Source organism: Grampus griseus, assembly GCF_964374135.1.
Source record: "Grampus griseus genome assembly, chromosome: 16".
Lineage (NCBI taxonomy): Eukaryota > Metazoa > Chordata > Mammalia > Artiodactyla > Delphinidae > Grampus > Grampus griseus.
The window spans coordinates 78,260,516-78,285,462 of NC_139010.1; the positions used below are offsets into that span (position 1 = coordinate 78,260,516).

Genomic DNA, 24,947 nt, shown 5'->3' on the forward strand with positions numbered 1-24,947 from the left:
ACTGCAAACATCAGCCATCAGTCAAACTGGCCATTTCTCACTTCCCCCTGGACACGCCAAGTGCCATCCCAGGTGACGAGAGTCCTGGGGCACGAGGGTAAGCCTGGGCTTGTTTTCGTATCATAATCGGCCAAGAATAAGGCAGCCCTTGTGCAGATGCTCGGTGTCTGCGGGCTGCTTCCAGCCAGCGCTGCAGCTCTGGAGCAAGAAGGGAAACAGCACGCAGCTGCTCCAACGCCTGAACCCAAGCCCCACCTGCCTCCTGAACCTTCAGTGGGTCCTTCAACCTCTGAATAAGGGACAGAGAGAAGCCAGAAAGCAGAGGCTGAACACCTTGCTTTCCAGGGGCTCCATGGAAAGTTGGAGAAAAGAGACAATAAGCCAGGTCAGAGGAAGAAGTTTCTGGGCCTCAACTTGTGGTTTTAACTCAAGTAAAACACTTCAAGAAAATGGATATTTCCTCTTGAGAAACAGTTCACACACATTATTTGTAGTTACCTGTTCGGATGTCATGGTTAACGCCCTCTACGGAGATAACAGCATTTGGAATTCCTTTTCCGTGCAAATCCCTCACCAGGCCTTTGATGCCCCGATGAACCTGCTCGACAAACAGGAGAAGCAGATGAGCTCACCGATCAACCGGCACGGCCAAGAGGGCCAGAAACCTAGCCCAGTGCCACCAAGAGCCCCCCACAAAGCTACGTCTGGCTCAAAAGCTCCCCAGCTCGGCATGGATTTGGTGTGTAAATTTCTGTATTCCTTTTGGGTCCGTCTACTGGAAAGTCTTCCACTGGAGTTAAAATATTCCAGAGGTTTAGAAAATATTAGGATCTGAGATGGTTCATAAAAGACACATCCAGTAAAAATGGAATTTAATTTTTATAGGCACATTTATTTTGACTTTCCTGGACTCTACAGACTTAACACATAGACTTTAAGAGTCAAAGAGGGGCTTCCCTGGTGGCGCAGCGGTTGAGAGTCCGCCTGCCGATGCAGGGGACACGGGTTCGTGCCCCGGTCCGGGAAGATCCCACATGCCGCGGAGCGGCTGAGCCCGTGAGCCATGGCCGCTGAACCTGTGTGTCCAGAGCCTGTGCTCTGCAATGGGAGAGGCCACAACAGAGAGAGGCCCGCGTACCGCAAAAAAAAAAAAAAGAGTCAAAGAGGAGAGAAAAGACTCAAAAGCATCCCTGTAAAGTACAGTTCATCCGCAGGGCCCTTCCACTGATGAGCTGTGTCACATGACACACACCAACTCTTGAGCCTCGTGCCTCAGGTTCCCCCATCCGAAGATCCAAGATGACATACCATCATTTCCAGTGACATTCTTTATACATATTGCTATGCCTGGGCATTTTATCCATAGGAGGCTCTTTGGCTAAACTGGGATCATCACGTTAGAATGACTAAGGCCTTTTCTCTCTTTGTTCATATATGAAATGAAAAATGAGCCTTCCCTTACAAAATTCCAGAGTGGGGATGGAGAGTGTGCTCATGGCTTCCCAGGACGGCAGAACAGGTTCACACCCTACTGTGCAAGGAAAGTGGGCTGTGGGCTGTGGGCTGCACTGACCCTCTCAGGATCCTCATGGATCAGACTTGGACGCTAAATCGCAGTGCCAACCTCTGCCACCATGAGGAGGTGCAGGTACCAGGAAGCTGGCAGCCCAAGCCCTTGGCTGAATGCCTCTTCCGACTCACCTATGAGAACCCATGGAAGAAGGGCAACCTCCCAATACAGCCTCAGCATCTTACTTCCTAATGAATGTGAGTCACGGTAGTCATATGAAGTTCCACATTCTTTTTATTTCTCTGGTTCCTGGGAGTCTATTCCTTGTAGGGGCATGGACGTTATTTGGTTAGTTTTAGTACCAAACTAGAGCCGGTTTGCTCAATGCTACAGGACAGGCGTATCCCTGAGAGCAGGAGGAAAAGAAGGCGTGCGAGGGTCCTAGCATACATGGCAGGACTTCCTCACCAGCTACAAGCAGAAGCTCAGCAGGCACTTGTTGGAACTCTTCCCAGGTGACACCCGACACCTGCAGCAGTGACTCCTCAGCCTCCGAGCTGTTATGGGCTGAACTGTGTCCCCCACAAATCCATATGTTGAAGTCCTTACCCCCAGTATCTTAGAATGTGACTGTATTTGGAGATAGCATCTTTAAAGAGCTGATGAAGCCCTAAGAGTGGGCCTTATAATCTGACTGGTGTCCTTGTAAGAAGAGGACATTTGGACACGCAGGGACACCAGGCATGTGTGCACACTGAGTAAAACCATGTGCAGACACAGTGAGGAGGTGGCTGTCTGCAAGCCAAGGAGAGAGGCTGCAGGATGAAACCAACCTGCTGACACTTTAATTTTGCACTTCTAGCCTCGAGAACCATAATTTCTGTTGCTTAAGTTCCCCAGCCTGCATATTTTGTTACGCAGCCCTGGCAGACTAATACAAGGGGCCTGAGTATGCTGGCTGGACAAACACCCCTTCCCCATGGGGCAGCATCCTAGAACCCTGGAAGTAGTCTCACTTACCATGAACCAGTGGGAGCAAATGACATTGACTTAGAGCTCACAGACAACAGTTCCTTCAGACACTGTAGTCGCTAGCCCAGGGTGATGGCCACCGTAGGAAGCGCTAATTTGATCTCAGGCTTTTGGCCATCTCAAGGGCTTCGTTCACTAGCTACACCCCATCACGGCCATGTGCCCACGTCATACCTGCTCCATGAACACGATTAAGGATTCCCGATTATTCTCCCACTCCTCAGGCAGCTCGCTCTCATGCGGGTACTTATCACAGCCCACATAGATGGACAGCTCGAAGCAGTTGGTGTGAAGGTAGCTGAAATCGTTGAGACCTGCCGAGCCAACCAGACAACGTTTTAACTGAACAGTGCTCAAAGTGGCCCTGGGAGACAGCAAGAATGTTCAAGAATGTGATTCAGAGGACTTCATTTGAACAAGGAGGTATCAAGTGTCTACTCTGCACAAAAAATTAATTAGAGCAACTGATGGGGGACAGAATGGGGGGTTGAGATAGAGAGAAGATGCAGCCGGAACAGTCCGTGGGGAAGACAGGCATATGTAGGACATCTTTGACAAAAGGAGGACTGAAATGTTTTTTAGATAAAATTATTTTCATTTTATTAAACTCAGTTTAATAGTATTTTTAGGATAAAGGTATCATTTCTTTTTCCTTTAAAAAAATTTTTTTTTAAAATTAATTAATTTATTTATTGGCGGTGTTGGGTCCTTGTTGCTGTGTGCAGGCTTTCTCTAGTTGCAGCGAGTGGGGGCTATTCTTCGTTGCAGCGCGTAGGCTTCTCATCGCAGTGGCTTCTCTTGTTGCGGAGCACGGGCTCCAGGTGTGAGGGCTTCAGCAGTTGCGGCATGCAGGCTTCAGTAGTTGTGGCTCACGGGCTTAGTTGCTCCGCAGCATGTGGGATCTTCCCGGACCAGGGCTCAAACCCATGTCCCCTGCATTGGCAGGTGGATTCTTAACCACTGTGCCACCAGGGAAGTCCCTCTCTTTTGTTTTCTTTTTGTTTTTTTTTATCTTTTGAAAGGTATCATTAATTAATAGTATGGCTTTTTAGTGTTTAATTAAATTTAGCTCAAGAATCATGCCGCTCTCAGCTACAGCTCTATAACTGTAGAATAAAAACTGCAGTTGTCTATTCTAATTCATACACATAACTATCCATCCCACCATTTACCGAGTGTTTTACATAAGCCAGAAGCCGTCCTTAGCGCTTTGCATCCAAGCTCATTTAGTCTTCATCACAAATCCAGCAGAGACGTAGGTAGCATAGCCCAGTTTTACAAATAAGAGAATTGAGGCAGAGAATGGTTAAGGACTGCATTAAGGAATGTATCCAGAATCGTGTGTCTGGACAGTCAGGGTTTGAACCCAGGTGTGTGTAATGTGTGCCCAGCCCTTGCTTGTCACTGCTGGGGGACTGAAGGGCAAATGTCCTCACCACCCAGCTGGAATGCAGACAGTCTCGTGCATCCTGACATGGCTACAACAGGACTTGGTCCCTGTATTAGTTTCTTAGGGCTGCTGTTACAAAGGACCACCAACTGGGGGGTCTAAAACAACAGAAAATTATCCTCTCATAGTTCTAGAGGCCAGGAGTCCAAAATCAAGGTGTTGGCAAGGCCACACCCCCTCCAAAGGCTCTTCCTTGTTTCTTTCAGTTCCTGGTGGCCCCCGGCATTCCTTGGCTGGTGGCTGCATCACTCCCATCTCTGCCTCTGTCTTTACAGGGCTGTCTCCTCAGTGTGTGTCTTCTCCTCTTCTGTCCTTTTTAAGGACATTTGTCACTGATTTTAGGGCCCATCTGGGTAACTCAAGATGACCTCATCTTGAAACGCTTATCTTAATGACACCTACAAAGACCCGTTTTCCAAATAAGGTCACACTCACAGCTTCCAAAGATTAGGAAGTAGATGTATATCTTGGGGGTCCCAGTCAACCCACGACAGTACCCAAAATGCATAAATGAATGTCAGATGGCATAAAGTCCAGTGGCTCTCTTCCCAACATTTTATTTTTGGAAACCATTTGAAATAGCAAGAACACAGTGCTACTATGTTATGTGTGAGGGCCAAGAGGACTCCCCCGGCAGAAGGCACCACCAACAAGCCCGCCCTGGCTTCTGAGGGTCAAGGCCACAGAGAGAGGAAGTTGGCTGGGCTGGTCTCTCTGTTGACCGGGGACAAAAAGCAGGTCCTCCTGCACGTCAGCCTCGGTACTCACCCGTCCTCTCTTCCCTCCTTCCTCGGAGCGTTCAGTGATACATCCCTCAGTACAAATGTCTGTTTAAAAATCACAGCTTTGGGTGTCAAGATCAATTCTGTATCGATCTGCTGCCTAATCGATAAAGTCACAGACAAAAGGGTACAAAATACACAGCCACTCTCTCTACCAGATTCCAGATTCGAACCATTCACAGGTCACCAGCCATGGGCCTTTGATCGCATCTGTGATCAAATAAGGAGAGTGACAGCAGTGAGATAAAAGGAGTGGGACGGTGTCAAGTTAATGGAAAAACCCCTCACAGGACCTTGTCTGGCTGAAGAAGGTTGGCCAAAAATGCCAGGTCAGGGCTTCCCTGGTGGCGCAGTGGTTGAGAGTCCGCCTGCCGATGCAGGGGATGTGGGTTCGTGCCCCGGTCCGGGAAGATCCCACATGGCGCGGAGCGGCTGGGCCCGTGAGCCATGGCCGCTGAGCCTGTGCATCCGGAGCCTGTACTCCGCAACGGGAGAGGCCACAACAGTGAGAGGCCCGCGTACAGCAAAAAAAATAAAAAAGCCAGGTCAGCTCATTCAGTGGAACCCGAGGCGTGGAACCTCAGGCAGCGCCCACAGATCAGCACGGACAGGCCCTCCCGGGAGGGCCGGACCTCTCCGCACACACACACAATTCTCATTATCCCAACCTCCAGGCCTTGTTAGTACTGAAATAAATAAATGTGATATTTAAAACTCTGGAGCGGGTCTGCCATTTTGCAGTCAGTGCTAGAAGCACTAGAAGAATTGGCAAAATGAGACACCAGGAGAGCGGTGGAAAACTTGCACCAGGCTATCGTTAACGCTGAATTCCAGCCCTTCAGCGAATGTCATGCAGCTGAGAATCCTCCGTAAGAAATGGCTTCAAAAGTGAAACGTGCGGGCAGGAGGTGTGGGGTGATCCAGATAGCTCTTCCCGGCCGAGGCTTCTTCCTTTGGGTTCTCTCTGGGCCTGGAATCCTGCTCTTGTCACGGCTTCAGTGTGGAACACGGGGCCACGCAACCCTGTGGCTCTGTGGGGCCGACGCTGTCACAACATCTGCCTTCCTTGTGCGGGAGAGGATGCCAGACAGCAGCCGACACAAAGAAGGTCTCACATCCCTTTGGAGTTGAAATGCACACACTGCAAACGCTGTGCCTTTTGAGCTAGACTGGACCCTGCTCCCAGCTACCCACTCCCCACTAACTAAGGCCTGTCGGTGCACCGCTAACGAGTGCGCAAGACCCAGACAGAAAGAAGGAGTGGAGGGAAGGAGAGGAGGGAAGGAAATTAGACATCCCATCTCATTAATCTTCAAAGAAATGAATCTGCAGACTTCGTCACACCACCTGCAGGAAGAATGATTAAAAAGGCTTAAGCCACCACATGGCTCTGCCACAGAAGTCCCCGAAACAATGGAAAATACAATGGATAGAAACAAATCAAATGCTGCTGATGTGATTAAGTGGCAGCCGACTTTTCAGAACGTTGCTATTGACCCACCGCTGGCAAATCCCACCGTGTCCGAACCCAATTTAGTCACAGCAGCCATAAAACCTAAACAGATACTTCACATAAAGATTATTGTAGGTTTTTAGGACTAGAATTGAAAAAGCAAGCATGCTTTTGGCTACAGGATGTTTTCTTGATAGGGATTTGCATTTATTTTTTTTTACTTTGAACAGAGCAAAACCCTGGTGGAGAGAAATAAAACACCTCTGCTTGGTGTCTAACTAAGAAAGAAATGGCAAGCTTTCTGCATGTGTTTAAAAATGGCCAAGGGAACATATATGTCTACTCCTTTCTAATTTTTTTTCCCCTGAGTGTCACATACCTCTAAGGTATGTGAAGGCTGAATCTCTAGCAAAGGAAAATAATATTAAAGTTACTTAGTACAGTAAAATAGAGATTAAGGATATGCTCATAAAAGATGTTTCATGGTGACTATGCTACTGGAAGAGGGGGGAGGGTAGGGGGTGGGAACTTACAACTGAGTGTTTCTGACAAGCAAGACACAGAACACAACATCGACCATCTACAACCTCACAACAGCCCTAGAGGGATCATCGTCATCGTCATCATCATCATCATCGTCATCACCATCCTCAAGCCCATTTTACTAATGGAAAATATGGGCGTTCAGAGAGGTAAAGTAACTTGCCCAGAGTCACACAGCATTTAAGTGATGAACTAGAATTTGATCCCAGGTCTATTTGACACGGGATATTTTTCAAATTCATCAGCGGTTTGATCAACCTTCACAAAGTCAAGACAAGAAGCAATGAACGTTATGTTTGGGGTCTTACCATCCCAATGCAGAGGGACCTCAGGGAATGTGGCATCCTCAGCCATCCTCATTCTGGAGCCCTAGGCCAGGAGCAGCCCTGACACAGGAAACAAAGGGCTTATCCTGCAACTTGGACCACGGGGTCATCTGGCTGCTGCAACGGAACTCCTAAAGTCTCTGCTGGAAGCCTCTGTGTCCTAAGGGGATGCTGGGAGCAGTACCTTGTATTCCCCGAATCACAACAACGGGACTTTGGCCAGATGCCCTGATGTGGCTGGAAGACCTCCAGGAAACAGGATATTTGGAAAAAGTCTCGAGCGTGGGATCAATGCCCCGCCTCCTCCAAGGGCCGACAGAACGTTTACCATCTCTGACCCTGTAACAGCCAACTAGCTCAGTGGCTATGAGCAGACCACGGAGTCAAACAGACCCCAGCTCTGCTCCTTGGGAGCTTGGACGGATCCCTCCCCGTCTCCAAGCCCCAGTTATCTCATTTATAAAATAGGGAGTAAGCCACACCCCTTCAAAGACTACTGTGAGCATGAAAGAGGAGTCTACAGAGAGCTCTGGCACCTTATAAATGGTGAACTACAGTAGCTATCACGCTGGTAACAATGATAAAAGAAGGCTGGGCAGGAGATGGTCCTCCCTCCCGGTCCAGCAGCCAGTCCATTGTCATCGGGCCGCATGATGACAGCAGGACCGTCATACTTACTTCCGGCCACAGTGTGCCAGGAAGCCCCATTGACAGTCCCATCCTCTTTCTGGAAGTCTTCCGTGTGGCACACCCTCCTCCTGGCATCCGTCATGAGGCGGTGAGTGGAGGCGTAGGCGTAGGCCAGCCAGCGGAACACGTGGTCGTCGGGTGTGGGGGTGTGCTCCTGCATCTGCCACGTGGACCTCGCCATGTCGTAAGGGTAGGCCACCACCAGCTCCCCACCCTGTAGGTTGCCACCCAGCACGAAGGGGATCTTTTCCATCCAGGCTATGACGGCCCTGGTCTCCACTGCCACCTGTGAACGTTCCAAATTTAAACACATTTGAGAAATAAAATAAGAAGGAAACTGCTTTCTCTCCCTAGCTTTCCAAACAGGGACATAACTGAAAAAGCAATCATTTTATGGAATCACCTGAGCAAAATTTATAGAGTTTCAAAATCTGTCCTGGGAAAACTGGCCACTGTGGAAATCATGGACAAAAAAGAGAGAAACCCAGAGAAGTTTCGTTTCCTAGGAACATTCCAGTTAATGCACAAAGAGGGAATGACAGAATTAGAGTATCAACATTCTGCAACTCCACTGAATTAATGGCTCAGTCAATGGATTAATGCTCACCAATAATTACAAAGAGAGAGAACCAAACGTAACGTGTCTCCTGATGACGGAACACACACCTAGAAAAACCATCCACCCTGTAGGTGACCAAGCCTCTAGTCCGGGGGTCGGCAGACTTTTCTATTAAGGGCCAGATAGGAAATAGTTTAAGCCTTGAGGGCCATGCAGTCCCTGTGGCAACTACTCAACTCTGCCATTGTAGCAGGGCAGCACCACGGACAATACGCGGGTGAATGAACATGGCTGTGTTTCAGTAAAACACCATTTACAAAAACAGGCCTGAGTGGGACATGGCTACTGATGGCTGTAGTGGGAAATCCAAAAAAGAGGGGATGTATGTATATGTATAGCTGATTCACTTTGCTATACGGCAGAAACTAACACGACACTGTATGCTCCAATAAAAATTAATTTTAAAATCTTTTATTTTATAATTAATACCTTTTAAAATCATTTTCCTCACCATGAAAAATCATTGTAAATGACTGTGAAATTTTACCAGATACTTCCTTCTGCAGACAAATTATTTCTTTGGTTTTTTTCTATCATTTCATTGATTTTTGCTCTTTTTAATCACAGTCTTTCTACACTTTGGGGGTTTCTTTTGTTATTCTTTTGCTAGCTTCTTAAGTTAGTTGATGTTCAACTTTTCTTATTTTGGAATATAATCATTCAAAGGTATAAATTCCTGAAAGCACTATTGTTTTTGCTATACTCCACGAATTTTGACATTTAGTATTCTCATTATCTTTGATTTATTTTTTAGTTGCCAGTATGAACTTTTTCTTTGACCCATTACTTATTTTTTTTTTTTAAATTTTCTAAATACATGGTGATGTTTTCATTAACCTTATTACTGTCTGCTAGTTTAATTGCTCAGTGGTGAGAGACTCATGGTCTGCCTGACTCCTATTTTCTGAAATTTGTTGAGATTTCCTTTACAGACAAGAACACCATCAATTGTTGAAAATTCTCCAGGGATTACTCAGAAGAATATGTATTCTCTACTTGTTGGTTGTAGAACTCTTACAGATCCCTATGTCAAGGCTGTTAATTGTTATTCAAATCTCTGTCTTTGCTGATTTCCTATCTATCTAACCTGTCCATAACTGAGAAAGGTATTGGTGATGAGAGGTTTGTGTAATTCTCCCTGTGTTTTTAAAGAACAAGCTCAAAAAACTAAATTCTGGACTTAAAGCAAAGACTGAAATCCAAGGACTTTCTATAATTGTGCTAAAATAATTACTTATCTCTCAGAGACTCAAGTCTAAGAAAGCTGGCAACCATATTCCAATTTTGGTCCAAGCGTTCCCAAATTATAACAGCACTTGAATCCTCAGCCTTGCCAGATGTCACTAGTATGTTAGCTTGGAAAAAAAGCAGGGATTATGTAGGGTGGAATTAGGAAATGTGAGAAAGGATTCAGAAGACCCAGAGGGCCAGAATTCTTTACTTCTCCACCCCCATAAGGCGCCCTTGGGCATCCTAACTAAACGGCATGGTATTGCCACTGTCTGTCTCCATCATGTGACTGGTTGCTTCTTGAGGTCCTGGAGAACACGATCCTGTGCATCACTAAATGAGGCAACCACGCTGGCCCTCCTCCAGTAAGTGGTACCCACATGTGCTGTGAGCTGGAGCTCTCTTTTTTTGATCTTGCAATGTGCTTGCCTAAAATATAGCATTTCCCAGCCTTCCCTTTGGGGGGTGGATGCCGAGTTTTGACTAAACTCTGGCAAGATTTAAACAAAAGTATTATGCAGGAATTCTAGGAATGCCTAGAAAGTGAATTGACTTATCGGAGAGGAAGACTTTTTTTTAACCTTTTCTCTCCTTTTCCTTCAAAGACATGATAGCTGGAGCCCCAGATGGAACTGCCATCTTGAATTATGACCTTGAAAAATCAAAGTCCACATGCTAACATCTGGAGGCAGAAAGATGACTTGTGGGTTCCTGATGCTCATGGGCTTCTATTTGGCTGGCCCTGAACCATCTGCCTCCGGGGTTCTCTTATGTGAAAAAAGAAAAAAAAACCTTTTACCTCGTTAAGCTGCTGTGACTTTGGTTTTTTTCTGTTGGTGTACCCAAACCTAACACTCATATAGTAATCAAGGCAGACCTTTTGAAGGACATATAGGACAAAAGACTAAGGGTAAAGTGCATTTACAGTGGGCAGAAGAGGCAATAAAAGGCATGGGAAATTCGGCGAAAATTATTTCTTCCACGAGATACTTTTTTGCAAAACTAGACCTAAGAAATTTGGGGGAGACATTTCTCATCCAATTGCATTTTTCTTTCCAAAGAAGCACCACATGTAATAAATCCATGGGGACTTGTGAAAATAAAAGTAAGATATCTCAAGTAATCAGTGAGGTCTTAAGGACAAATTTCACTGCAATTTCACTGCACTGCCAAAGATGAGGGTTATAATGACCGTAACAAACACGCACAATTGAGGCAAAGTTTTTTCGGGAAGCACCGCAAAGAAATCTAATTAAATGATTCCTCTTCTAGGAAGAATCTCCTCAAATTTCAATTTAAAAGGTAGTTATTATCTAGCACACTTCCCTACTTTTGGAGAAAACATGAAAGGAAAAAATGATTTTGTCTTGTTCTTAAACGTTATATCCTCTGCAAATACCGGTGGGTTTAACTTTGGCTTCCGCTGCTCTAGAGGTTATGGGGTCTTTTTACTCACCGTGGCATTTTCAGACAGAAACCACTCAGGGATTGCAATATAGTGATTGGGAACTTTCCGTGGGATGTTCTGTCGGTCCTCTGCCCCCCAGAGCAGTGTGTTTAAGTCAGGAAAGTTGTTGTTGATGTCTATTCCGTCATGGGTCCAGCGTCCCAGGGACCAGCCTCCCAGCTCCGAGCCCTGGGAGAAAATTCAGAATATGAGGAACCCACAGGCTTCTGGATCATTCTGTCTCTCACATACATGAGGCACCTCCGTCTCCATCTCCATTTGGGGCCTCTATGCACCCTCTGACCCAAAGATGACATCCAAAGGAGAATATTTGGTTAATAATCTGTTAATATTTGGTGGGTGATGGATAATATAGCCAAGCAACTCCAGAGAGGGAATGCACAGAACCATTCCTGCCATATGGCAGCGCTCAGAAAAGTATGGTCTCCCCTGCCTCCTCTTCCTTCACCTCTTCTACACAGGTTGAATGAAACTCCAAGTAGTAATGAATCTAAGACTGTGTCAGTGCAAAAATCAAACGCCACCATATAAATGCTTTCTCCCTGCAATTCTGGCTCACTATTTCGCACTGCAAATCCCTAACCAACCATTTGCACCAATAAATACAACCAAAACTCTGCACTGTAAAACTTGCATTTGATAGGTACCATTGTTTTAAGTATAGTTTTCCATTTTATTCCCAGATACTGTGAATATAATTATGAATACACAATACAACATTATACTAACTGTAATCTATACATAACTCTCTTTATAACTCTAACCTATATAAATTCTATATCATAATTGGAACATGACATATAAACAATATATCAGAATAATAAAAATAACTGTCCTCAGAGAACTGATGAGAGGATTGTAGGTAATAATCAAGGTCAGAACATGCCTTAAGTGCTCAATCAATGCTAGGTGTTATTATTATTCTATCCTATTGTTCCCACCGTATATATAACAATATTATCATTCATGCTCATTTTCTTCAGTCTGTTAGTGTCTCCCCATAATTCTCAATTACTGCCGTGCATCTTCCATAAGCCTTGCGGGTTTCCTTGTCTCAGCGGAAAGACACTTAAGAAGAAAGCTGGTAACGTGCAGTTCAGATCAATCATGGCTCAGCACATTGTGCGGGGGGGAGAGGGGGGAGAGCTGCTGTGCTGGGCGAGAGGAACGGTCCATTACCCCCTCGTAGGCCTTCTCATAGCCGTCGGGGTTGAGGGAGGGGATGATGTGGATCCTGGTCTCCTCCACCAGGCGGACGATGCGCGAGTTCCGGGCCAAGTACTCCTGGCACAGAAACTGCATCAGCAGAAGCATCAGCTCCCGGCCCAGCACCTCGTTGCCATGGGCCCCCGCGATGTAGTGGAACTCGGGCTCACCTTTACTCAAAGATGGGAAAAAACAGAGGATCATATCGGATGCTCCCAGCAAAACAGTCCTCGTCACATTGTATTAGGAAAGAAATCTCTGAATGATAGAAACTGACAATTTTAGCCCTCTCTGTTCTTTCAAATCAACCACAATTATACCAGTACAATTTTTATTAATTCCCAGATAGTCAGATATATGAGAAAATGAGTAGAAAAGTCTCAAATGATACCAGCCACGGGGTAGGAATGTTTAGCCTTATTTGGCAAGAACAAATACAATAACACAGTGTTTAGAGTTTAAAAGTTACAAATTAGACACAAGCCAGAGCAATTATTTTTCTCTTCGGGGAGGCAATTATTTTTCTTAAAAGAACTTTGTATTCAATTTTATAAAGATACAGAGATGAATAAACGCAAGCAGAAAGTAGTGTCAGGGCAAGTCAGCAGTGACACCGTTTTGTAAAGTGGGCCTGTCTTTGAGCTTGTTCTCTTCAAAGCTCAGCTTTTTCAACGTCGGATTTGTCAGTGCGGGCGCGAGCTGACAGCACTCCTGCCTCTTTTGTTGGCCAAGCTACTGCTTTTGCAGAAATGTGATTTCACCCACAGATAAAGCCCTTACCCTTTGAAAGGCACTCCTGAGAGAAACTCCTGGAATACCGATGAACATTGAAGTCGAGAGAATCAGACAAATCTCTGCATTTAACTTGCAGTGGATTTCTAAAGGGCTCACAATTTTACCAGAAAGAAAAATCTCTGACCCCACTGCCTCTCCTCTGCCCACTGACTTGTAGGAGAACATAGTTTTGGGAGTGATTGAATGAGAAATGGCTGAAAACAGGAAATGCTTGAAAATAGGATGGAAATTTAAAAGAAAATTAAGGGAACCATCTCTAACTAGAGCCCTTAATGACCGGGGAGTCCAGAATTTTCTCCGGGAAAAAAACCCTGTCCTAACCATCTCCAGCTATTTTCCTCTTTGGTTAGCGTGACCGGTCTCAGAGACGGGGAACAGAATTAAATACGGTCCATTTGGAGAAAAGGAGGGTATTTCTTAAGCAATTTGACAGCCCACATCATAAAATGAGGGGTTCACAGAACCAAGATCTGCAGAATCTATGTAAGAGTGAGTGTGTGGGCAGCTCCTGCCCTGTTTCGTGACCATCGCCTCGCTCTTTAAGAAAGCAGCAGACTCGAAGGGCCGGAAGCACTACAGAGGGGCAGCCTCACCGACTTCGTGCTCCCCAGGGTGGTCGGAGATCTCCACGGCGTACAGCTTCAGGCCCTGGTGGCTCTTGCCAATGTTGTAAATCCTGGTGATGTTGGAGCACATTTCGTTCACGACCTTCATCAACTGAGAAACAAGATGGGTTTACGGCCCTACACAAGGATGGCCACGCTGCACGGAGGGCAGACCTCTCTAGAAGACAGCCCTCTCCCACGGCCCCCTGCACACGCCCACCCTCCTGCACACCAGTGCTATCCCCCTGCCTGGAGTGTTCTCCTTGTGGCCCCTCTGCCCGGTCTTCCAGCACCTCGTGCCTGTGTTTCTCACCTCCCTGAGCTGGAGTGTCACCTCCCTGGGTGACGAGGTATTACCTTTTCACCTTGGTTTCCTGTTTTCTTATTGTGCCCTCATTAGACAGACTGAGCCTTTTCTCTCTATACCCTTGCCTAAATAAATATTTATTACTGAACGTCATTTTTCTCTTACACTGTAATGAGCAATCTATGATGTCAGGCTGAAGGAACACACACGGCTTCGCCCTCCTGGAACTCAGTGAGGTAACAGATGGAGTGCCATCGCCACTTCATTGGTGCCAAGTAGGGGGTGCGTGGAGGCCAGGGTGACGGGAGCCGTGCAGTGAAAGCGTGAGGGACGCAGGCTTCTACGAGAAAGTGAAATATATACGGGTGGTTTCCTGAATTTTGCTTGGACAGTCGAGCTTGTCAGACAGCTGCCAAAGGAAGGGAAGAGGGTCTGCTCATCACAGGAGCCCTGGGGCAAAGGACAGAGACACCCCCGCCAGAGGCTGCTGTGCCCCCCATCTCTGAACAGGTACCTGTGAGTGAGCTGGGTAAGTGGCCTTGACTTTCTGGGGGAAACTGTTTAGCCATCCCCAAGTGAAAGAAGCTGTGATGCAAAGGATGTCTCTGCCAGGCAGCAGACTAGCCACGCTTCCCCATGGTAGAGTCAGGTGTGTTCATGAGATAACTTCTGACAGGGTGTTAGAGACCAGGAGGGAAGCTTGCGTGCTGTGGAAGCAGCGAGGGAGGACATCCCAGCCAGGGGTGTGGGCGGGCGCCCACGGAGCCTGCGCGTCCGGAGCCTGTGCTCCACAATGGGGGAGGCCACAGCAGTGAGAGGCCCGCGTACCGCAACAAAACAAAACAAACAAACAAAAAAAAAAACAAAACTATGGAACTGGTAAATCGGTATCGTAGAATTTCTGATGGAGTGGAGTGACATTGCACTTGGTTTGCCTTTTGTAACAGAGTGTTCTGCACTGCTGGGTGGAGGGCGATCCCCGGGCCTCGGTGCGCATCTCTAAAGGAATGGAGCTGTTGCTGCTGGTGCTTTGCTTTTACGACACACCTATGAGGTGTTACAGCCACAGCCCTGCTCAGGCATTCAGGGTCTATTCTCTCACCACTCCTGGGAGGGGGAAACATGCTTTGCTTTATGATAACTCACTTTGTGTTATAATATCTAGGTGAGAGAAAGAGAAAGCTGACTATAAAGGACTCTTGTTCAAAGAGGGAAGAGGCAGAAACCCACCATCACTGGAGAAACCACATGCCAGCAAGGTTAACGTAGCTTCACACCTCTCACCATGAGGGAGACATACCGAGGGGCTGAAGTGGAGGCACACAGGAGTAGGCCAAGTTTTAACAAGAGACACGGTGATAATGTCACTAGCAACGTTCACCATCGCGGTCATAGTAAGTTCTATTTCTCTACTGAATCTCATCGTGAGGACCCCCAGGGAAGTAGATAAGCAAGGAGGCCTGTCCCCATTCTACAGCTATGGAGATGGAGGCGCAGAAGGACATTGAGGGATTTGCCCAGGGTCACCCAGCTGGTACCAGGTGGAGCCGGGGCTTCGGACCCTTGAGTTCTTATCTGTCCATGAAGGTGCAGCAGAGCGATCGAAACAAGCAACGCCACCCCTTTTGTCTGTTGTACATGGGATTGTTCCAGTGGACGGCCACAGCACAAGCACCATCTGATTTGGGCCTCTCATACCAGTCCCTGCTGACCACACACGCTCCACTAGCAGCGTGGCCCTCAGCAAATCCTGATCAGCAGGTGACCCACTGTCCTGCGTTCAGATCAAGGACCAGTTCTGCAGACACAGAGCCACTCGGCTCATCCTGAGCTAGGTGATCAACGCGAGCATTCGGTACAGAGTCCGGCTGCCATTTAACGCCTACCCTCCTTCCCCTTTGGATGAGCTGCCAGAGGAATGTGCCCCCTGTGCTGGGTTGCCATTTAATGCCTACCCTCCTTCCCCTTTTGATGAGCTGCCAGAGGAATGTGCCCCCTGTGCTGGGATCATGACCTTGACGTTGGAAAAGGACAAACAGCATCTTCCCTGGATGCACACTTAGCCAGGGGTACAGCCTCTCAGGATGGGGTGATTCTTAGCCATAACTCATTGGAGTCACCTCTTTATCCTCTACCCACCACGGCAGTATTTTTATACCAGTCACATTTTCCTTCTTGGTGTTGTGGTATCACAAGTATCTTTTCCACACACAGGAACGAGAACACGGGCATTTGAAGACTCCCTTTAGGAAGGTTCTTGACAGTTCCCTCCGCACCGTGGCCCTCTGCAATGCTGGGAAGGATTTCTCCAGGGGCCGTGGGCACCCTCAAAAACCCAGCTGGTGAGCCACCTTGCTTATTCCCAAAAAGAGTCAGAAGATTTTTTGGAGTTTGAGTCTTAATGGTAAACGTTTGAGTCTTGATGTCTAAAGTAAGAGAAAGGGACAGAATTTTCTTCACTGCCTTGCTGAGGAAGCATATTCATCCCCAACAAGGATGACATCACCCAAAGGAGGTGAAAATTGGTTTTCCAGGGGCTCAAAATCTCAAGTATTACATGCATTGTGGCCCTCCAACGTGCAACCCTACCTAACAAAATTTTATTCCTTCGTTTTTAATGTAATGGGTAATTAAGAAAAGTGTCTAGAAAGGGCCAGTAAGGAAACATGGCTGAGAAACACTGCCCTCGAGAGTAGTGGGTTTTGTAAGATTCTCAGCGTCCTGAAGACTCTTGTCTCCTCATCTCGGAGGTGGGAATAAATCACATCCTGGGATCTACTGAATTCCTGGCTCGGTTGCTTCCCTCCTCTCCTGAAGGAGACAGAAGAAAGAGCCCCCTTTCCTAGCAATTCAGTTTCGAGCAATACATCAGCGGATCAGAGCGGTACATCAGAGGAAAATTACGTGCACGATGACACTTGCCGGAGCGGGTTTCATCCTCTCACACAAGTCACTGCAAGTGGGGAGCTATCCAAGGCTCCAGGGCAGAAAGGTAGCTGAGAAAACTGACGCATCCACTCACTGGAACATTCCGCAGCATCCAAGGACAATTATGAAGACGGCAATGAGACATGGCTAATGATCCCATATTAAGTGAGAAAATCTGGGCAAAGTTGTAACCATCCTCTGATCAAAATCGTATGAATTCTGTGAACACAGAAATGCAAACCCTGGATAGAAATGGGGGAAAATGAAAACCACTGATTCTTTAGGGTATTGGGTTCATGGAGGATTAACCTTGAGACTTTTAGTTTGCATTTGATATGGTTACAATACTGTTTATCCAATGAATTAAAATGTTAAAAAAAAAAAAGAAAGAAGGGAGAAGAGAAAAAGTCCTCTTCCATCATCTTTACTCATTTGTCTGAGAAACAGACACTGCATCTGATCAAGTGAAAACGAATTCCAGAGGGAGGGGGAAGGAAGAGAGCCAGGGTAGGAGGCATCCCGTGGTGGGCGGAGCTGGGCTTGTCTGGATCCGCAAGGCTGCTGTCCTGCCCGGGCTTCCTGCCACCATTGTCCACCCCCAAGGTCAGGAGCTCAGCGACCCCACTGCCTGCTGCCCACGACCATCCTCAGCTGCCCGGGAAATCAAAACCGCTAGCCGGCTGCCTTCCAACCCACGTCTCTCCTGGACTCCTTTCTACGCCTCATGCCACACGCTCCTTCTCAGCCAACCAACCAGAATTTCCTGAGCATTGGGCACCTGACAACAGCAGGTCCCCAACCAAAGTCCAATCTCTTTAACCTCTCCCCCAAACCACTTCTTTTTCTCCCGCTGTGGACGGTATCCCAGGCCCTGGGAAGCACACCAGAACCCTATCTCTCTCCAACTTATTGGGGAATCCTAGGACTGGTCAGTCCCTCTCAGAAACCCCTCCCCCCATCCTTCTTCAGACCCGGCAGGTCCCTCTCCTGGGACAGAGCTCACCAGTCTACTGTCCATACAACTGCCGGAAGGATCTCCCCAAACACAGCTCTGCTCCTGGAAAAGACCTCCTGATTCTCAGACTCAAGACTAAGGCGTCTCCTGGCACTGCCAACTGTCCCAGAAAACAGGCCGTCCCCTCCTGCCTCCACAGTCCTGTCCTCCTTGTACTCACTGCTCGGACCACCCTTCCTTCTGTCTCTTCCTGCCACAGGCCCTGGATGACGGCAGACCTCATCTGCAACCCCATCCCTTCCCAACCACCGGCCCTGTCCCCCACATATCTCCCCTGCAACAACCTCAAAAGTACAGTTATCCAGTACACTTTATGGATTTAAGATAAAATGACAGAGTCTCTGCCCTCGCGGTCCCAAATGATGGAGAAAGGTAACGTACATGCAGACACAGAGATGACTGAGCAGTTATGAATGGTGACTCATGCTGGGGAGGCCTTCAGTGCTCAGAACAATTAACTCAATCTGTATCATAATATCAGCATTTGCGCAACGGCCTCCTGCCTCCCCCGCTTGCTTCCCCCATCCCCTTCCCGAGCCCCCGGGGCTCCCCCAGCAGGGAGAACGGCAGCTTATAAATCAGTGCTCCAGAAATAATTCTCACACGCGCTGGTCGCACACATTCTCATGACTTCCCTCCAAGCAACGGCTCTTCTGCTTTCTTTTCCTGCTCCCACGTCTGCTTCTCATTTCTGTGTTGTTTGTAAATGTCTCTCGTAATACTCGATAAACTAACATTTTTTTTTTTTCCCCTGAAGTAGAAAGATTTCTACAGCAATCTAGCTGACTCCATACAGGGAATTGCTAAAAGTGCTGGCTTCTTTCCCATCCCCAGGAGCCAGGAGTCCAAATGGCAAATCACTTCTGGCTTGAACACTCTTCACGATTGATAGATGCTCCCAACCTCCGACAGTTTCCAGTTGAGTGCTGCGGGGTCCTGAGAGATCGGAGTGGGTCCCCCAGCGTCCCCTGCAGGGGCTGCATGGCTTTCTCGGGCTCCTTTTAGCTCTAACGTTTACCAAGTGATGGGGACCAGAGTCCCGCAGGGCAATGAAGCACATCCATTAGCTCTCCTCATATGAGAAGGACCTCCATTCTCCATGCGGGACAACTAGTTAAAGGTACCACACTCTCTGTGCAGTGAGCTCATTTTAAATGCATTTAGATAGATTGCTTTTGACATTAACTGCACCAACTAAGTTGATATTTGCCTAATTTCTGGGCAAAAAGATGTCCCGAGATGCCCACTGAGCAAAGCTGTGTTAAGACACGAGTGCTTCATAAAATGGAACGGTGAGCAGTCGCATACACACCCGGAAGTGGAGAGCAGCAGGGATGACTCACAGACCTCAAGTCCAAACACAGACCACGAGGCAATTTCTTTAGCACATCCCACCTCTAAGTCTGTGCCGACAGGTGCCTGGAAGCAGCTGTGTGTATCTCCAATTAAATGACATGGAGACTAACCGGGTTTGTTGACTCCCTGGGATGAAGCAGAGAGCCCTCGTGGCAAAGCCTCATTGCTCCGACCTCAGGAAAGTCTCCTGCCCTTGTACCGCGTGGCTGGTACCGCCCCCTCAGCACCTATGAGCCCTCGCTTTGAGCCATGTTATTTTGGCCTCTGGTGAAGGCTTGTTCATTAAACATATTTGTGAGTACATTTCTCTGTTCCTTCTCTTCCGACAGATTCTTACATGTCTAAGGGTTTCTCATTTGCCAACACTGGCCCGCGCTTTCTAGCACAAGGCTTGGGGGGAACGCTGCACAGGATTACACAGGCAAAGCACTCAGCACAGGGCTGCTTTTTTAGCCTGTCCTAAAAAACTCTTGGTCCCTTCTCCCTTCTGCACCCACTAGACAGATATTGTCAATAGCTCAGGATTACTTGGTTTCTGTCATTAAATCTGGGGCCAATCTCATCTGGGACGTCTTTTCCTCCTAACAGTCTATAGCACTGAGAGCCATAAGGTATCAACCACCTGTTCTGAAACCTGCCTGTATATTAGAATCACAAGGAGAGCTTTAAATAATTTAGATTCCCCAGTCCCTTTTCCTCAGGATTCTGCTTTAATTGGCCAGAGGCAGTTTCAAGTATAGGTATTTTTCCAAATTTCCCCCAGTGATTCCAATACCGAGAATCAGAGAATCAGAATAACAAGGGGAGTGTTACACAGTCCCTCGTGGCTCAGTTTCGCCATCAGTAAGACAAGGCCAACAACAGTCCTGCGCTCCTAGGGTGGTCAGAGAGACTGACCATGTTAACATAGGCAAATTCCTAATGTAGGGAAATTGATGTAGGTCGTATGTGAGAACTTCCTGCTATTACTATCACCAGTGTTATTCCGGATTCTTTTTCTTCTTCGACTCTGCACACGACTATTGTTCTTAAATCAGTGATACCACGCAAACACACAGCGATGTGTTTTTTTGAATTGAAGGATAGTTGATTTACAATATTGTGTTAGTGTCAGGAGTACAGCAAAGTGATTCAGTTTTATATATAGAGAGAGAACATTATTTTCCATTATAGGCTACTACGAAATATTGACTATAATTCCCTGTGCCATCCAGTAAATCCTTGTTGCTGATCTATTTTACATATAGTAGTTTGTTAATCCCATACTCCTAATTTATCCCTCCCCCTCTCCCTTTCCCCTTTGGTAACCATAAGTTGGTTTTCTATGTCTGTGAGTCTGTTTCCGTTTTGTATATAGATTCATTTGTATTATTTTTTAGATTCCACACGTAAGTGATGTCATATAATATTTGTCTTTCTCTGACTTACTTCAGTAAGTATAATATTCTCTTGATCCACCCATGTGGCTGCAAATGGCAATATTTCATTCTTTTTTATGGCTAATATCCCATTGTATATACATATACCACATCTTCTTAAGCCAATCGTCTGTTGATGGGCACTTAGGTCTTGGCTACGAACATTTGGGTGCATGAATCTTTTCCAACTAGAGTCTTCATTTTTTTCTGGATATATACCCAGGAATGGGATCGCTGGATCATATGGTAGCTCTATTTTTATTTTTTTAAGGAACCTCCATACTGTTTTCTATAGTGGCTGTCACCAATTTACATTTCCACCAACAGCGTAGGTGGAAGAAGTATAGTATTAAATCTGAAAGCTTGGCTTCGAATTCTGCTTCAATCACTTGCTGGCGAGGGAGGTTTCCTCTGGTCACCTGAACCCCAAGGCATTCTCAGCCTCGAAACTACAAGCATTTCCTGTGGCTTCAACAAACCATAAAAGCACAAAAACAAACACCTATGTGCTTCTGGGCACAGGAGAGATTTCTCTTTGACAAACCTGGATCTTACCTGACGCATTTCCTTATAGCTGTGGTGCTTAAAATCCAGGTCATCGGTGGTGGTCATTTCATTCCGTCGGTGATAATAGTTATTTGGATCTAGGGACAGAAATATGGTTTTGAATTCATCCACATTATTCTATTACTTGTGGTGGCTGTGTTAGGTGCCTGATTTGTGTGGGAACACAGCTCAACCTCTAGCTTCTAACTTTCGCACAGAGGTGAGAGAGCCAACTTTCAAGAAGCATCTTAAGAGTCAGAACTACCCAGTGGGGAGAGCATGGGCCTGGAGCCAGAATGCCTGGGTTCCAATCTCTTCTACTTGTGTGCTGTGTGACCTTGGATAAGTCACTGGAGTTTTTCCTTAGTGTCTTCACCCATAAACAGGGGAACACTGGTACCTCCCTCACTGGTTTATTGTTAGTATTTGTGCCTGGCAAACAGTCACACTAAATGAAGGAAGGAATAAGTGAATGAATGAATGAATGAATGAATATCACAATTGCATGGAAATTTTCAGAAGTGCGGTGGACTCTGTCACTTGCTTGCCCAGCATGCAGTCCACTTTCATCCTTCCTAACAGAAGCCCTGTGTTGTTTGGGAATCCCCTCTTCTCCACTTCTAGGAAACTGACCTCATGCCTTAAGCTCCAGGGGTCCTACATGACTGGTCTAAGTCAATCAGAACATAGCACTCCTGGCCACTCTTATTGGTCCAGACTAAAGGGAAGGACTTTAATGGCACAGAGGAGTGAGCGAGAATCTCTCCAGAGTAGAGGACAGAGAGAACCTCTGAGTGAACCAACCCTAGATCCCCATCAACCTCCCTCGGGACTTCCAATCACCTGACATAAAGAATTCCCTGAACTGCTAAGCCAGTGGGAGCTGGGGTTTCTGTTGTTGGGGCCGAAGCACCCTAACAGGCATAGTCAGGACGCATTAGCAGTGGTGACCCCTGAGGACTGGGGAGGAGATGTCTGCTCTTGACTTAATTCTCTTCCAGATAAATGGACTTTTTTCTGTAATTCCTATAAGCCGATGTCGTTTATACAACTACAGAAACAATGAGCACTGAGAAGGAAGGAGGGGCAAGGGAACAGGAAGAGCTGGAAGGGGGATGAGGGGGCAGGGACCGTTCAGTGGGCCCTCTCCTGACCTGACAGAGTCGGAGGCTTCCAGAGCCTCAGCCAGGCTTGCCATCTCCAGCCCCAGCTCCGTGCAGCCAGAAATCCCGGTCCGCGCAGACCCCTCCCCAAGGCAGAGAGCACGTGGTACTTCAGACAAGTTAACCTACTAACTCCGGAACCACGTGAGCAAAGCTGGAACCATAGCAGCTGTCTGATCCAAGTGGCTCAAGGGATAATTCTGGAGGTGATGGCGGTGGCGGGTGATGGGAGGACGAACACCAGCTCCCAGTGGTATTAGGAGCAGAGAGTCCTAACTCGTGCCACCAAGCAAGGCCGCAGACCAGCAACACTGGCTGCTTGTAAGACGCAGCCTACGCCTACTGAATCCGAATCCACATTTTAAAAAATCCACAAGTGTGAGAAGCACCGTGTTAAAGTACTGAGCGCACTGCCAGCAGGGTTGAGGTCCGCGGTGCACATCACACACATCTGCGATCACGCGAGCTGGCTGCCTGTCTGCAATCCACAGCCACCTGGCGTGACTGCCACCTGGAACCTACCTGCCGAGGGCCCCTTAAAGACTGGCTTCACCCTTGAGAACTGCGGCCACATGCGGCACGTTGAAAATCACATATAGACCCACGCACCAAAAACGACTTGGTGTTTAATATTCACAGAAGGTTTTCCAGTAACACTATTAGAAACAAATAAGCACCATTGAAAAAGAAATAATGCAAACTGGCATTCTGTCCCAGAAAGAAAGCAAAAGTAGTTCAGGTTCAGCAAAGGCCCCCAGTTATGTTCCAAGTTCTCTCCTTTGGGGAGTGCAGGCTGACCGTACCCTCCAGCAAGCCTCCTGCCCTTTGATTTCCAAACCTGTATGTTTCAAAGCCAAGGTAAAGCACATTTCACATTACTTTACACTGAATTACTTTACACTGCTGATTCCTTAGAGCTATTCAACACCCCGCCCCCAAGTCCCAGGGGCCTTTCACAAGACTCTGCTTGAAAAGCCCCTTTTGTCTTCAAGCGCAAGTTATGTCTTCAAGGTTCTTAAAAAGGACTGAAGACAAACTCAGAACTCAACGTAGAAAGATCGCCATGTTTGGCAACATCCTTCCTTCCTTGAGACTAATCAATTTGAGGGTATGCATACAAGTTCCAGAACTGACTCAGAACCACAGGTGAACATTTTCACAACCTTCAGTCTTCCACCTTTCGAAGAAATACTTCTAAACTTGTCCACTTATTCTGATTGGATAAAGTTTTATTGAGAACCTATCAGGGCCCCAACACTGTAGGTAAGGAGTGAGAAGCAAGCCCCGCCCCCCCGCCTCCCTGGGGCCCATAGTCTACAAACCCACCCCGTCAGTCAGCCAAACCCACTGTCCCCTTCTCTCTTCTGTGGACAAAAGAATCCCAGTCTCCTGTGGGGAATCTATTCTAGATGCTTCCAATGGAATAGCCTTGCCCAGCACTCACAGGTATGGGCGTGTGATCCAGGTTCAGCCAATGAAAACACACGTCCTCTGGTCACAGCCACTGGCTCAGAGATGGTCCCAGGATCCAAGCTGGGCTGATGAGACGACTCCTCCCAGAGCTCCTCCCCATGAGGGTCTCCTGCTGGCGTCACTCACATGGTGGATGAGTTTGGGGTGTTAGTGGCCAAGCTTCCTGCCTGCACGGTGGTGGGAGAGGAGCCCTGACTGCACAAGAAGGCCCTGAGATTGCAGACCTATTCCTACCTGAAGCCAGAGTCAGATCTACCCCGGGAATTTTCATTCCTGTGAGCGAAAATTTTCCTTCTCCCCCGACCCCTCCCAAGGTAATTTGAGTAGGACTTCCGACATTTGAAACAGAAGTCCGGATTTAGTCTGCAAGGCTTTTATCCTTGCAGATGGAGCTCTGGAGAATCAGTCTCCTGCTTCCTTTCATGTGGCTGGTTTCATATATCAGATGTACTGAAAACCAGCTGATTCCTTCTGGAACACCTTAGTAATGGGAATAGACAAACTGCAGACGGGGCACATGGAGTCTAAAACTGCCCTCCCAACATTACGTCTCTTATTCGGTGACTCAAAGTCCTGTTCCGTCCCAACGGGGCTACTCATTAAGCCTCTTTGGGGTTGAATGATGGCCCCCCTCCAAAAAGATATGTTGCAGTCCTAATCCCCAGGACCTTAGGACGTGACCTTATTTGGAGAGAGGGTTTTTACAGAGCTAATGAAGTGTACATGAGGTCCTTAGGGGGGCCCTATTCCATTATGACTGTGTCTATCCAAAGGGGAAATGTGAACATGGAGAGAAGCACGCAGGGGACACCATGTGACAGTGAAGGCAGAGATGGGGGTGATGCGTCTAACAAGCTGAGGAATGTCAAAAGTTAGACAGCAAACCACCAGCAGCCGGGGGAGGGGCACGGAACAGACTCTCCCTCATGGCGTCAGAAGGAACCAGCGCTGCTACACCTTGATCTCAAACTTCTACCTCTAGGACTGTGAGACGATAACTTTCTGTATCCTAAGCCACCTGGATTTTGGTAC

The 24,947-nt window shown here is 47.3% G+C and overlaps 1 protein-coding gene across 1 annotated transcript in view; it reads right to left on the reverse strand.

Moving 5' to 3' along the window:
- The window catches only part of CPXM2 (carboxypeptidase X, M14 family member 2), a gene marked incomplete at its 5' end in the record, with an annotated part of 121,409 nt that overhangs the window by 5,672 nt on the left and 90,790 nt on the right, over window positions 1–24,947 (reverse strand). The window contains 7 exons of the mRNA XM_082674072.1: window positions 499–598; window positions 2,717–2,856; window positions 7,775–8,072; window positions 11,092–11,271; window positions 12,283–12,479; window positions 13,698–13,821; window positions 21,289–21,377. Coding sequence (XP_082530198.1) covers window positions 499–598; window positions 2,717–2,856; window positions 7,775–8,072; window positions 11,092–11,271; window positions 12,283–12,479; window positions 13,698–13,821; window positions 21,289–21,377 — 1,128 coding nt within the window. The remainder of the gene's footprint in view (window positions 1–498; window positions 599–2,716; window positions 2,857–7,774; window positions 8,073–11,091; window positions 11,272–12,282; window positions 12,480–13,697; window positions 13,822–21,288; window positions 21,378–24,947) is intronic.